The 14,132-nt window shown below is 55.9% G+C and overlaps 1 protein-coding gene across 6 annotated transcripts in view; it reads left to right on the top strand.

Annotated features, from left to right (window-relative positions):
• Window positions 1–14,132, top strand: part of CDYL (chromodomain Y like) — a 159,663-nt gene that overhangs the window by 111,992 nt on the left and 33,539 nt on the right. For all 6 annotated transcript variants that reach the window (XM_058668416.1, XM_058668421.1, XM_058668424.1 and 3 more), the window contains one exon: window positions 1,092–1,758. In XM_058668416.1, coding sequence (XP_058524399.1) covers window positions 1,092–1,758 — 667 coding nt within the window. The remainder of the gene's footprint in view (window positions 1–1,091; window positions 1,759–14,132) is intronic.

The raw sequence follows: 14,132 nt of genomic DNA on the forward strand, positions 1-14,132 counted from the left end.
GGGCGTAGACTGTGGCCCCCAGGGTGCTGCTCTGGTGTGTCTGTCCACACAGGAGAGCTGTTGAGCGTGAACTCCATGCTCTGGTGGAACAAGGCTGGGTCTCTCACAGAAGCTGCAGCAGCGTGGGGAGTTCTCGTCCCGCACATCTCAGGGAGGCTTCCTGAGGAGGGTTGGAACTGTGTCAGGAGTGGCTGGGGTGGGGGGCTCTTGGCCAGCCATGGCTTTGGTGTGTCCTTGGCTGCAGATGTTGGGCTGGTGGCTATGGGCCTCTGCTGCCATGCGGGACAGGGGGCACTCCGTCCTGGTTTGGGGCATTGAGTGCAGATGCCGCAACACATGCTCAGGGCTGTTGATGTCCACCATCTTCTGTCCCAGTGAGTCAGACAGGTTCTCCCTTCCATGTTTGCGCTGATGTTTCAGTAGGTGGGACTTGTCACCCTCGTGACCACCTGCTCCCATGACAAGGCTGTGTCATTTTGGAAATTTGATAACGGGACATGTTGATCAGCAGTGAATAACAGCTGCATCTTTCCAAGATGGTGGTACGTAGGAGATTATCAGCAAGCTGTGGAGCGCAGTTGGTAGCCTGGCCAGGTTCTGCTAGCAAGGGCGCTGGGTTTTCTGTTGACCCTCTGGTTCTGACAAAGGGCCCTGGAGTGACTCGTGGTGCGCCGCCCCCAACCCTGCCCACACACCCAGGTGGCCATTTGCACTGCTGTTGGCCATCTGCGAGTGACCAGGCACAGACACAGAAGACCACTGCTGCTCTCATCGCCACTGTGGGGACTCCCAGCCAGGGCAGGCTGAATGTCGAAATACAACACATCCCTCGAAGTCCCAAATAAAACAGCCACCTGATAGCCACGCTGAGCCTGACACCCTGTGTGTTTGGTTTGACTTCATCCCAAGGAAACTACCTGGAAGAGTGCTCAGAGTGTAATGCCACAGAGTGTAATGATTGTTTTGTAGTGATTGTTTTGTGGTGATTGTTTTGTAATGATTGTTTTGTAGTGATTGTTTTGTGGTGATTGTTTTGTAATGATTGTTTTGTAATGATTGTTTTTTTTGCTTCCATTTTCTTGTCCAAACAGGTGGAAAGGATTGTCGACAAAAGGAAAAACAAGAAGGGGAAGACGGAGTACCTGGTCCGCTGGAAAGGCTACGACAGCGAGGATGACACGTGGGAGCCCGAGCAGCACCTGGTGAACTGCGAGGAGTACATCCACGACTTCAACAGGCGCCACTCGGAGAGGCAGAAGGACGGCACGCTCGCCCGGGCCAGCCGGACCTCCCCCAGCAATGCCCGGAAGCAGATCTCCAGGTCTACCAACAGCAGCTTCTCCAAGACCTCTCCTAAGGCCCTGGTGAGCGGCAAGGAGCCCGAGGCCAAGAACAGCCAGCTCTTTGCTGCCAGCCAGAAGTTCAGGAAGAACTCGGGCCCGGCACTGGCCGGCCGGAAGAACATGGACCTGGCCAAGTCAGGCATCAAGATCCTTGTGCCTAAGAGCCCCATTAAGAGCAGGACCGCAGTGGACGGCTTTCCAAGTGAGAGCCCCGAGAAGCTGGAGCCCGCCGAGCAGGGTCCCGAGGACACAGTGGCGCCGGAGGTGGCCGCAGAGAAGCCTGTCGGAGCCCTCCTGAGTCCTGGTGCGGAGCGAGCCCGCATGGGAAGCAGGCCCCGAATACACTCACTAGTGCCTCAGGTGTCTGCTCCTGTGACCACAGCCATGGCCACGAGCTTAACCGTAAATGGAAAAGGTAAGCTTCTAGGCGGACTGCCCTGGGCTGTGGCTAAGGCAGTGCACCCTGGCCAGTAGGCCCCGGAGGGTGTGGGGCCCATCTAGAAGTCTGGGGGGACCCGGACAAGGCAGTGCACACTGCCCAGCAGGCCCTGGAGGGCATGGGTCCCACTCCAGAAGCAGATCTGGTGCTTGTGTAAGTCTGAGGGGACCTGGACAGTGTGGGCGGAGCTGCAAGAGTTCCCGCCTGGTGTGGCATGCTTCTCCCATCAGGCACCTTGCCATCTCTACACCCGTGAAGTGGCTTGCTCTAAAGCAGGTCCTCCTCCTGGTGGGGTTTTTTTGTGATTCCTCTCTTGCCAACACTGGCTACCATTGTGTGTGTCCTATTCTTGGGGAGAAGGGTGCGGCTGCCGTTTGTACATGCAATCGGTGTGAATAGGCAGCCGGCTTTCTGCCTTGGCTTGTGTCTCTGTGCCCATCAGCCATTCAGGCCCCAGCGCTCCTGGGCTCAGAGCTTAGACACTATCAGCTTGGTTGGTGTTCTTGATCCTTGTGCCCCTGTCCCTGGGCTGCTCTGACCTCCCCACCTCCCCTACAGCACACGGCGTGCTGGCTGGCTCCCCCTCAGGCCCATGCCGCGCTGGCCACTGGTTTTGATGGAATTGTAGCGGAAAGTTCTCTGCTTCAACCGCCTGACAGAGCCGTCTCACTCTGGGCACTTGTATTTCTCACCTGTCTTTTTACAGCTCCCATGTTTTCCCTATTTCTTGGGTCTGGGTGTGTGTTGCTCAATGGGCCCCCCTCCTTGGGAAGCAGGTGCACTCCTACGTGTGTGTGTTGTCCCTGGCCAGCACTGGGCCGCTTGTTCTGTCCTCCTGCCTCGCGTGTCCAAATCTCACTCCACCTCTAGGCAGGGGCCCTTTTGTCTCATTGAAGTTCAGAGGTGGTAGAACTCCAAGTGGTGAGGGAAAAGGGAAGAAGGGGGGGGGGGGGAGAGAGAGAGAGAGAGAGAGAGAGAGAGAGAGAGAGAGAGAGAGAGAGGAGAGAGAGAGAGAGAAATCTGTCTGCTGGTTCAATCTCCAGCTTGCCACAGTGGCTGGAATTGGGCAAGGCTGAAGCTGAGAGCCAGGAGCTTCTTCTGGGTCTCCTACATGGATGCAGGGTCCGAAGCTCTTAAGCCATCCTCTGCTGTTTTCCCAGGCACATTAACAGAGACCTGGGTTGGAAGTGGAGCTTCAACTAGACTTGAACCAGTGCCCACATGGGATGCTGGTGCCACAAGCTGAGGCTTAGGCTGCGTGCCACTGCACCATCCACACAAAGGATTCTATAAAGCATGCAGTGGCACGCTGTGCTGGACTCTAGGGACGTGTAACCCACAGGGTGTTCAGGGAGCGGGTCAAACGCTGTGTTTCACTCCTTCCCCAGTGCCGTACCATCACTGCTGAGGCCTCCAGGAGACAGGTCCCCACACGCTGGGTCGCTGCCTTTGGGTTGGGCACTGCATGGAGCAAGGGGTTTGGCAGTCGACTGCCAGACCCAGCCTGCAGCCTGGCTGTGTGTGGTGTGAAAGTTGAGAGTGGTCTTTCACATTTCCTGAGGTTGAAAAGCCTCCAGAGTAGTATTTCTTGCTGTGAAAAATACAAGCAATTGAAATGTTAGCATCCACACATGACGTTTTACTGGGACGCAGCTGTGGCTGTTGGCTGTCCCACTGTGACAGGTGACAACAGGCCGGGTTACTGTGACAGCCACCACGTAGCGTGTAATGCCAGGCTCTTTGCACAAGATGCTCTGAGAAGCTGCCGTCCAGGCAAGATTTTTTTTCTGTAAATTTGGCGTTACGAGAAAGGCTTCTGGGAGATGGGTCCTCCCCCGACGGATTATCCACAGAGATGTGTGCTTGTGCAATGCGGGGGAGAGTCGGGACTCTCAGAATCTCCACCCAGCAGGGTTGGAGCACCTCAGTCCTTTTGTTTTTTTTTTTTAAGATTTATTTATTTTTATTGGGAGGGCGGATATACAGAGAGGAGGAGAGACAGAAAGATCTTCCATCCGCTGGTTCACTCCCCAAGCGGCTGCAATGGCTGGAGCTGAGCCAATCCGAAGCCAGGAGCCAGGAGTTCTTCCGGGTCTCAAGTGCATGCAGAGTCCCAAGGCTTTGGGCCGTCCTCGACTGCTTTCGCAGGCCACAAGCAGGGAGCTGGGTGGGAAGTGGGGCTGCCAGGATTATAACTGGCACCCATACTGGATCCCGGTGCATGCAAGACGAGGACTTTAACCACTACGCTAACGCTCCAGGCCCAGCACCCCAGTCTTTTACTGTGAACCCCCAAGTGCAGCTCTGCCGGGTAAGCACCACCAGCTGTGCTGTCCCTATCCCTGCAGATAAGCATGTGGCAGTGTCCTCCTTGGCTTGAGTTGTCCAAGGCTGAAGCTGAGAGTCAGGAGCTTCTTCTGGGTCTCCCACATGGATGGAGGGTCCCAAGCCACATGGACACTGCTGGCTCAAGTTGGAGCCAAGGGGCACACAGAGGCTGTTGAGTTCTGTAGAGAGATGTGAGCGGGGGTGAGAACCTTACAGTGTTTCTGGGCCCGGAGGATAAGGCATGGCCCTGCAGGGTGGTGATGTCATCACCTCCCACTGGAGGGAGCTGGTGCCACACTTGCCCCCTAGAAATGCCCTGGCAAAAGCAAAGGCTGCCTCCAAGCAGCTGGGCACCCTGGGTTTGCTCCCCTGCTTTCCCGGACCCGGCGTGGCTCCCCTCCAGTGGAATGCAGGCTCCCAGAAGGCATTGTGTCCTTTGGGTGGACGCAGGAGCAGGCAGTCAGGCAGGCTTGTGGTGCTCTGGGGTGACCTGTGGAGGGAGCAGCTCCAGCAGGATCCTGGCAGGTCCTTTGCAGCCTCTAGGGCTGGCTCAGCACACCAAGGGAGCATGAGAGGGACGGGCTCAGGCTACTGAGGGAGCAGGAGTGTGCCCAGGAAGCCTGCAGTGTGCCCGTGTGCCCAGCCCTGGTGGAGCTTCAGAGAACTGGGCCCACGTGCATCAATTTCTAGGGCAGTTGTTTATTTTTGCTCTCCAGATTAATTTTAGAGCCACTTAAGAACACGGACTTGTTTTCCTAAAACTAATTGAAACAGAGACTCGTGGAGTCTCTTATTCAAAACATGAATCGTGTATTTGAGGGCTATTTTTGCCGCCGCCAATGACAGATATCTGAGTATCTGTTAACCCAGAGTGTGAGCGTTCCTGGTGTGTTTGCCCATACACACAATTACTCTTTCCAGAATAACCATATGCTTCTTGGGTTTTTTTGCTATTTTAAGCGTGAGGCAAGGTTTTGGAAGATGAATATACTGCTTCACTCAGAAAATAAGAGAAATTACCTATATGTATATTTTAATTTAATAGAGACCAAGCAGCTGCCCGCTCACTGCTGCATTCCCCAGATGCCTGCGACTTTGGCAGGCCAGGACCTTGTACATGACAGGGCCCAGTTCCGGGAGCCGTCAGCACTGCCTCCTAGGGTGCCGGAGGTGGGAGACAGAGCCAGGTCCTCCAGGTAGCATGTGGGCGACCCTAGCCAGCACCAGACCTGCACTACCGCATGCCCACTCCTGTACTTTGGAACTTTGTGTTGATACCACTGTCTTCTTGTCCTGCTCTTTATTACCTGGTCAGTGCTTTCTTCCTTTGTTATTTATTTATAAAATTTATCTATTTGAGAGAAGTAGAACAGACCCAACAAGACTAGCTGCCATCTACTGGGTCACTCCTCCAAATGTCTGCAACAGATGGGACTGGGCCCAGGCTGAGGCTGGGAGCCGGGAGCACTCCTGCAGCCTGCCCAAGCTGAGGCTGGCAGCCGGGAGCACTCCTGCAGCTTGCCCAGGGCTGAGGCTGGGAGCCGGGAGCACTCCTGCAGCTTGCCCAGGGCTGAGGCTGGGAGCCGGGAGCACTCCTGCAGCTTGCCCAGGGCTGAGGCTGGGAGCCGGGAGCACTCCTGCAGCTTGCCCAGGGCTGAGGCTGGGAGCCGGGAGCATTCCTGCAGCTTGCCCAGGGCTGAGGCTGGGAGCCGGGAGCACTCCTGCAGCTTGCCCCGGGCTGAGGCTGGCAGCCGGGAGCACTCCTGCAGCTTGCCCAGGGCTGAGGCTGGGAGCCGGGAGCACTCCTGCAGCTTGCCCCGGGCTGAGGCTGGCAGCCGGGAGCACTCCTGCAGCTTGCCCCGGGCTGAGGCTGGCAGCCGGGAGCACTCCTGCAGCTTGCCCAGGGCTGAGGCTGGCAGCCGGGAGCATTCCTGCAGCTTGCCCAGGGCTGAGGCTGGCAGCCGGGAGCACTCCTGCAGCTTGCCCAGGGCTGAGGCTGGCAGCCGGGAGCACTCCTGCAGCTTGCCCAGGGCTGAGGCTGGGAGCCTGGAGCACTCCTGCAGCTTGCCCAGGGCTGAGGCTGGCAGCCGGGAGCACTCCTGCAGCTTGCCCCGGGCTGAGGCTGGCAGCCGGGAGCACTCCTGCAGCTTGCCCAGGGCTGAGGCTGGGAGCCGGGAGCACTCCTGCAGCTTGCCCAGGGCTGAGGCTGGGAGCAGTGTTAAAGCAGAATCACATTGTGCTCATCCATTCATCTCTCGGCATTTTTTGGCATTTTTGTGTTTGGGGTTTCTTTGCTGTGTTTGTTGTTGTTGTTGTTGTTGTTTTTAAGCAGAGTTAGAGACGTATTTTCCAGCTACAGGTTCACTCCTGTGATGTCTTATAAAGGCCAGGGCTGGATCCACGCTGAAGCCAGCAGCCTGGAACTTCATGCAGTCTCTCACGTGAGGCGAGGGCCCAAGTGCTTGAGCCGTGTTCCACTGCCTTCCCAGGCACATTGTTAGCAAGGAGCTGGCCAGAAGGGGAGCAGACTGGACTCAGACTGGTGCTGCACTCTGGGATGCCTGTCACAGGTGGAGGTCCGAGCCACTGTGCCGCAGCCCCAGCCCCAGCCCCAGCTGTTGCAGCTGTGAACAGTGCGTGCCAACGGGCGTGTACGTGGATGAGGTGTTAAAGGTTTGAAGGATAGGAAGTTGTGTTAGGAAGGTCTGTGTGCATGTTTGGAGTTTTTGCACCAAAGTTATCTTGACATTCCATTGTGCAGTGAACTTCTCAAAATACTCACTGATCTGTTTGAGTCTTTGCCTTCAAGTTCTTTTGGAGGGAAAAACAAACGAGAAATAGAATTGCTGGGTCATAGGTCCTAGGGTGATACTCTCCTAAATTCTTTTTTTTTTTTAATTAATTACTTATTTTTGATGATAGTTGGTTGGAGTTCAAAGGGTCAAGGGCGACAGGAATGGTGAGATCACCATTTCCACATTCTCTTTTCTTCCTTCCTGTATCTGGGGGAAGAAAAGGAGATAAGCAGGGAAGCCACCCCCAGCCTCCCAGATGCCTCTACACTCTGGGACGGAGGACAGCCGCCTGACTCCACCCCAGGGTGCCCAGTGTGGGGCAGGCTCTGAGGGTCCTGCTCAAGATGATTCGATAGTTCAGCAGTTCTGAATTACTCCCGGTCTCACCACTCCGAGCACAATGGCATGGCTCCAGAATCTGCTGGTAGACATAGTCCGCCTTAGAATCTCCGTTTGCCAAGGAGACTTACTGCCAACACTTGGCTGGGGTAGCTGATCCGTTTGTTCTATCCATCCCTCCTGTTATGGCACCCGGTGGCCTCCGCAGGCTCCAGTGTACTGCCATATCGTCTATGTACACCTGGATATGCTGTCCACTGCTCCATCTGATCCACTGAGGAGGCCCGGCTGTGATTCATGCACTCCACGGTCAGACCATGGAACCTGCAGTTCTTGGGGTTTGGAGTCCAAAGAAACTTTCTCTGAGGTGACCTGAGACCTGATTCGTGTGTGTGTTTTCCAAGTCAGGGTTCGGCAGAGCCCGTCTCCCAGATACGCTTGTGCATATGCTGGAAGGTTTTTTTTTAAAAGATTTATTTATTTTTATTACAAAGTCAGATATACAGAGAGGAAGAGAGACAGAGAAGAAGATCTTCCGTCCGATGGTTCACTCCCCAAGTGACCACAATGGCCAGTGCTATGCCAATCCGAAGCCGGGAACCAGGAGCTTCCTCCGGGTCTCCCACGTGGGTGCAGGGTCCCAAGTCCTTGGGCTGTCCTCGACTGCTTTCCCAGGCCACCAGCAGGGAGCTGGATGGGAAGTGGAGCTGCTGGGATTAGAACCGGTGCCCATATGGGATCCGGTGTGTTCAAGGCGAGGACTTTAGCCACTAGGCCACGCCGCCGGGCCCATATGCTGGAAGTTGCAATTGCTGGGTCAGTTCTGCCTCTAGCTGTCTTCTACACAAACCAGTGGGTGTTGGAGCTGTCCTTAAATTCTTGGGGAGCACTCTTGCTGGCTGCCATAGCCATGGCACCATCGTACCTTCTGCCAGCCATGTATCGGGATTCTGGTTTCTCCCCAACCTCCAGTGTGTGTGCTTCTGTCTCTGAATGTGAAACAGTTGTTTGCAGAACAGGCTGCCCAGCATTTTCCTGTCCAGCTGTTTCGCTCCAGCTGCATTTGTGCGCATGGCACTCAGGCCAGGAAGGCATCCAGTGTGGCACGCCAGCCATGAAGGGCTCCAACAGCACAGCTGCCGGAGCCATGGACCTCCTCCATCAGGTCTGTCTTTCCAGGCCACTCCCCCATGCCTGCTGCCCTGAGCCTGTGCCATCTCTCTAGGCACAGTCAGCAGGCTGTGCTCCCACAGCTCCTTCTCCGTGGAGCTCAGCTCCCCATGACAGTGTTGCGTGCCCCACATCCTCTGCCCTGTGTGACTCACCTGGAGTCTTCCCTTGATTCTGGCTCAAGGACTGGTGCAGCTCCCAGCTGGGTGCCGCAGGGAGGAGGCCAGTTCCCCTCTTGTTCTCACAAGAAGCCCTTCGCCCACCTCGTGCTGCCCACTCCACAGCTCCGCCCCTGCCCCAGAGTTGGTGGCGCTGGATTCATTTTGCTCTGCGTGCACACATCTGGCAGAGCCTCCCTGAGCTGTCGCTCAGAGCGTCTGAGATCCTGAAACAGTTCCTCCCTCCCTTCTGGTTTTTGAGGCAGTTTTCAAACCCACTGCTAGTTTCTGATAAGATCCCACCCGTTGGCCACTTCTACAGAGGCCCTTTCCTGAAAACTGGGCTCTTGCAAAGCCCCACTGGACTGACCATGTGCATGCCAGGCTCTGTGGCAGACACCAAGGGTTTCCGAGCTCAGGAACCCATGTCTTGGCAAGGATGGTAGGGCTCCATGTGGGTAGCTGAGACGTGCCAGGCCACTCCACACTGGTGAGGTTACAGCCTTGTTGCTGAAGGCCATAGCACTATGTCAGTGATTGTCCCGCTGGCATGGGGACCTGGAGTGACAGTAGCTGTCCCTGCAGAAGGTGCAGCTGCTCGCACCATAGTCGATGCCCTGTCCCCTGCCCAGTGGGGACTGTCTGCCAGGAGCATACGGAGCGGGGGTGAGCGTCTCAGCCTTGCTTCCCGGCAAGGCCAGTGCTTCGCTCCAGGTGGTTCTCTTGAAGCCACGTGGCTGTACGACTTGATCTGCCATTCACCTCCGTGCTGCCACTGCCACCTTGGGGAGGGCACCACCGTACAGTCAGAATTATTTGAGATCACTACTCCGCCCTCCCAGCTTCATTGTATGAGAGTTAGCTGTGCTTACTTTTAAAACAGACACATACCAGATTCTTGATTGCACCTTAAAATAACCTGCCCCACTTCCTAACCCCACCTTGGTTACCCTGGTCACAGTCGTCGTGGGTTTATGTGCAAGTTTAAGCTCTTATTTATGCATGTGTGGCCATGGGAGGGTGAGTGGGCTGCCAGAGGAAGGGTGTCAGTGACCGCCCCACTGTGTGGCCGCCAGGTGTGCACAGGTGCACGGGACCACCACATGTGGCTTGGTGAGCAAGCAGGGAGCCAGATGCCTCCATCCCACCCCGTAGCTGTCGCCCAGGTCATCACCACATCCCAGCACAGTGTCAGGAAGGTGACTGCAGCCCATTGTTGCTACTCCCGAAGCCCGGTATGACCAGAACCCAGGGAAGGCCGAGAACCTGGCTTGCCTGGCAGAGATGAACATGTGGGTAGTTTTCTGAGAACACCAGGAGTCACCGCTGGTGCCCAAGGCCTGACTTGGCAACCCTGGCAGCTCTGGCATCTGCACACCAGGGTCCAGTCCAGGAGGCTGAGCCAGGCTCTCCTACACTCATCCAGTGTCAGAACCATGCTGTGTCGCCAAAGGGGCTGCATTTCAGTGACTGGCTTAATACCACAGGGAAGTAAAGGACAGACCTTAGAGTTGTCCGTCACCACGGAAAGTCAGGCACACAGCTTGAGGCTGTGACCTGCACCGGATTGACATTGCCGACGGATTGGCATTGGGGCCTGAACACAGCGGCTCCCTTGCCTTGGATTCACAGCACCACTTCTGCAGTGAACTGTCACCCCGCCTCCAAGTGTCACACCTCTGCAGCCCTAATAGACTCTTCAGCATGCTCTGCTGGTGCAATGCAGTGTTAGGGTGAGAGGGTGGGGAAGGCCTTGGCATGGCATTGCACCCCCTCTCCTGTGCATGGATGGGAGAGGGGACCTTGCTGGGCAGTAATCTGCGTTATCACCCACAGTCCAGAGCACACACGGATCACCACGCATCCCGCCCGTGACTGCAGCCATGCACTGTGCCTTCCAGACTGGCAGCATTGCCATCTTGCAAAGCCTGGGAGCCACTCCCTGCCCTGGCATCTCCCCTAATGGTCGCACGTGGCAGTTTGGTTTGGCAGGACTTGTGAATGAGTCTCCAGAATTGGAGAGTGGCACAGCAGCTGCCAGCCCTCTGCTTGGGACAGCGCCCGTGCAAGGGCTGTTTGGGTAAGCACAGGTCCCCCACACTGCCTGGAGCCTGTGACATCTTACAAAGGCTAGTAACTTTGGGTCCCGCATCTCCAGTTTCTGTGAGCTGAGTCCGTGTTTCATAGGCACAAAAGGGAAAGTGAAAAGCAGGTCTCTGTCTTAAGTTTGACATCTGGGCTTTGGTTCAAGTCAACCTGAACAAAAGCTCTAAAATTATAGCAGGTCGTTTCTCCCAGTTCTCAAAATGGCTGTGGCTTTGTAACAGAAAACCAAATGAGGAGGCATTTGCAAACACTCAGGAGTTGTGTGTGTGGCGTGCTGTCTGTGCCGTGCTCAGGTGTGGTATGTGGAGAAGGTGGCTACCCTGGGAGACGGCTGCTGGTATAACTCTGCCTGCCACTCTCCAGCAGCGGGCTCAGCCAGTGGTCCACCCAGCCCCATTCCATCAATCACCATCCGCACAGCTCAGCATTTAGAAGGACTTCAATGTCTCTGGGGTTGGCTCACCGTGGAGCTGAGATTTGCCCAGGTGCCAGGGTGTGTGTGGTTGAGAGTGAAGCTGCCTACCACTTCCTCCCGGGAAAGCGGCACCTGCAGCCGGCACATGGGGCTCAGCTTTCTGTGAGCCCTCCAGCCAGCAGAGCGTCTCATGCATGAGCAGGTGTGTTGTGCCGCCCTAATCAGCCCGTGCTTCACGAGGCCACTCCTCCCTGCACATGGGCATGCTCCTGGCAAGACACTCCCTTCTCCACTGGGTTTTGTTGGGTTTTGTTAGAGGCTCTATGTTTAGGCTAGTCATGGGAGTTTGAAAAGTTGCCATGTCCACAGACAGAGCTAAGTATGTGTAAGCGTGAGGTTAAAGACCAGACACACCATGCTCCAGGGCCCTGGGTCCTCAGAAGGCACCCTCTGAATGTCATCCCAAACTGTCTCCTTTCGCTGTTCTATGACAGTGAGGGAACTACCCAGAAAGGGAGGGGAAGCAAGTATGTGGAAGGGAGGGAAGATAATATTTGCTGTGCATTATTTAACTCGCTTGCGATGTTTGAACCACTGCATTCCATCATGGGCATTTTTGTTGGAGGGTTATCGTTAATGGAAAGGCAGATTTACAGAGAGGAGGAGAGAGAAAGATCTTCCATCTGCTGGTTCACTCAACAGCTGGTGTTAAACCAATCCAAAGCCGGGAGCCAGGAGCTTCTTCCAGGTCTCCCACAGGGTACAGGGTTCCAAGGCTTAGGGCCGTGCTCCACTGCTTTCCCAAGCAAGGAGCTAGATGGGAAGTGAAGCAGCCAGGACATGAACTGGCTCCCATGTGGGATGCTGACTGTTGGTCTTCCTCACCTCTTTTCCTTGACTTTATAGCATTCACCCTCACTCCTAGTGCATGGCTAGTGAGCTCATGTATTCGTGCAGGCTACTCCCAGAGTTTGGGTACTGGATTTATTCACTCGGAGCCTGTATCCACATAAGGCAGCGGTTACCTGCCCAGGGGTTGGAAACAGTGGTCCTGGTTCATCTTGCTTTCTCTTCCTGCCAAGCTGTTAGTTTCTTGAAGGCAGACTGCATGTGTGCTCATTCGGGCCTGAGCAGATGAGAGCTGTGCAGTACATGACCCTTGCCTGGGTCCCGTTTGCCTCCTGCCTTCTATAGAGTTCACTAAGCAAGACTCCCGTGTGCATCCTGGGGTCCTGGTGACACACCTCGAACGGGGCCATGATCCAAGAGCCAGCGCCGACTGGGGCTGGGGCGGAGGGAAGCAGCCCTGCGTGGGCTGTGAGATGAGGCGGCGGGCTCTGGGCTGCTCAGGGGAAGGCATGCCGCACAGCCCAGGGAGGTGGAGCCAGGGAAGCTACTTCCAGGGTTGGTGCAAGCCAGGTTTCATTCGGTGGCAGCTCTGGGGGAGGAGAGCTTAGGGGAGACACAGAATTGCGGATGTGGTAGAGTGGAGGGCCGTGGTGACACACCTGAGAACAGGCCTGGGCACACTGCTATCCATGGCACAGCGTGGACAACAGGGCAGATGCTGAGTACGGAAGATGCATGTGTTCACTTTGGATCTTCAGGCAGGCAGCACGTTTGACTGCACATCCTGAGGGCATGCTGACAGGTCCTGTCCTCAGCACTTGCTTGCAGCCACGTCCACCTGCAATCCAGAGTCCACGAGTGTATGGCAACAGAGCCCGAAAAGGGGCCGTGGGGCTGGGCTGTGTTCTGAGCAAGGACACTCCTCTCCAACTGCAGCAGTGTGGCCAGCAGGGCCTCCTGCTCCTCAGACCCTCAGGCAGAGGAGCCGTGCGCCTCCTCCAAGTGAAGAGGGGCTGAGGGGAAGCTTGAGGCCGAGCCCTCCAGGGTGGTGGGGCAGGCTGCTGTGCTGAGGGCCGAGTCCTCAGTGCAGCCTTCCTGGGGCCATGGGGAGGACCAGCAGTAGTTCATCTCGGGGCATGCTGGTGCAGGAGGCCACTTCCAATCCTCAGCACTAAAGTAGGCAATGGCGTGAGAAATGGGACCACATCAGCCATGGGTGGCCAACAGAGATAGTCAACATGGCTTTTAAAAATACACAGGCAGCCCAAGGGATGGCATGTTTTAGCAGTGCCCAAGGCTCCTGGCATTCGTAAGGCCAGCAAGCGAAAAGCCGGGCGGTCGGGGGAGGGTACGGGACTCACCTGTCTCCCCATCTTCAGGCGCCTCAACATCGTGCCTGAAGCCAGCTCCACAGACTTAGCAGCCAGCCACACTGCTTGTGTTGCGATGGAAAAGTTGGATTTTTACTCTTCCTGCTTAAATCCTATGTTGCTACATTTTGGAAGCTATACAATGTGACGTTCTTTTTTAAATTATTTGAGACACAGACTGAAAGAGCTGTGTGCTGGTTGCCTCCCCAAATGCCCACTGCAGCCTGGTGCAGGCTGAAGCCGGGATCTGCGACCCGATCGGGGTAAACTACAGGGATCACAGGGATGCCTGAACCATCACCTGCCGCTATCACCTTGGCAGGAAGCTGGGAATTCAGAGCTGGAACAGGGTTCAAACCCAGAAACCTCAATGTGGATGGGACCCCTGGGCCAGACACCCATCCGGAAGCGGTATGATTTTTCCAGCAGTTTGGCATGGCTCAAAACGTAGGGAGAAGCTATGAAACTTTAGCATTCCCTCCTAAAAAGACGCTGGCGGGCTTTAGTGCGACCGGTGCGTGAGTTCATTGTGTCGCGTGCAGGTTGTCACAGCGTCTCTGGGAGCTGGGAGCCTCTGCTGTCCCAGTGAACGCTTGTTTCCAGGCAGTGGATTTGCTTCTTCCGAGATGACCTGCAGGGTGTGAGTCTCTGCAGACAAGGTTGTTGGACGCCCTGAGGTTCGAGCAGGGGGGCCACACGCCCCCAGCAAACAGCAGCACCCTGAGGCTGAGGCAGGGAGAAGCAGAAAGACCCTTGGTTTTGACAGTTCCTACTCAGTCGTAGCCTGTGAACCAAACTCTATCTTGTTGTGTTTAAGTTG

Source organism: Ochotona princeps, chromosome 1 (genome assembly GCF_030435755.1).
Source record: "Ochotona princeps isolate mOchPri1 chromosome 1, mOchPri1.hap1, whole genome shotgun sequence".
NCBI lineage: Eukaryota > Metazoa > Chordata > Mammalia > Lagomorpha > Ochotonidae > Ochotona > Ochotona princeps.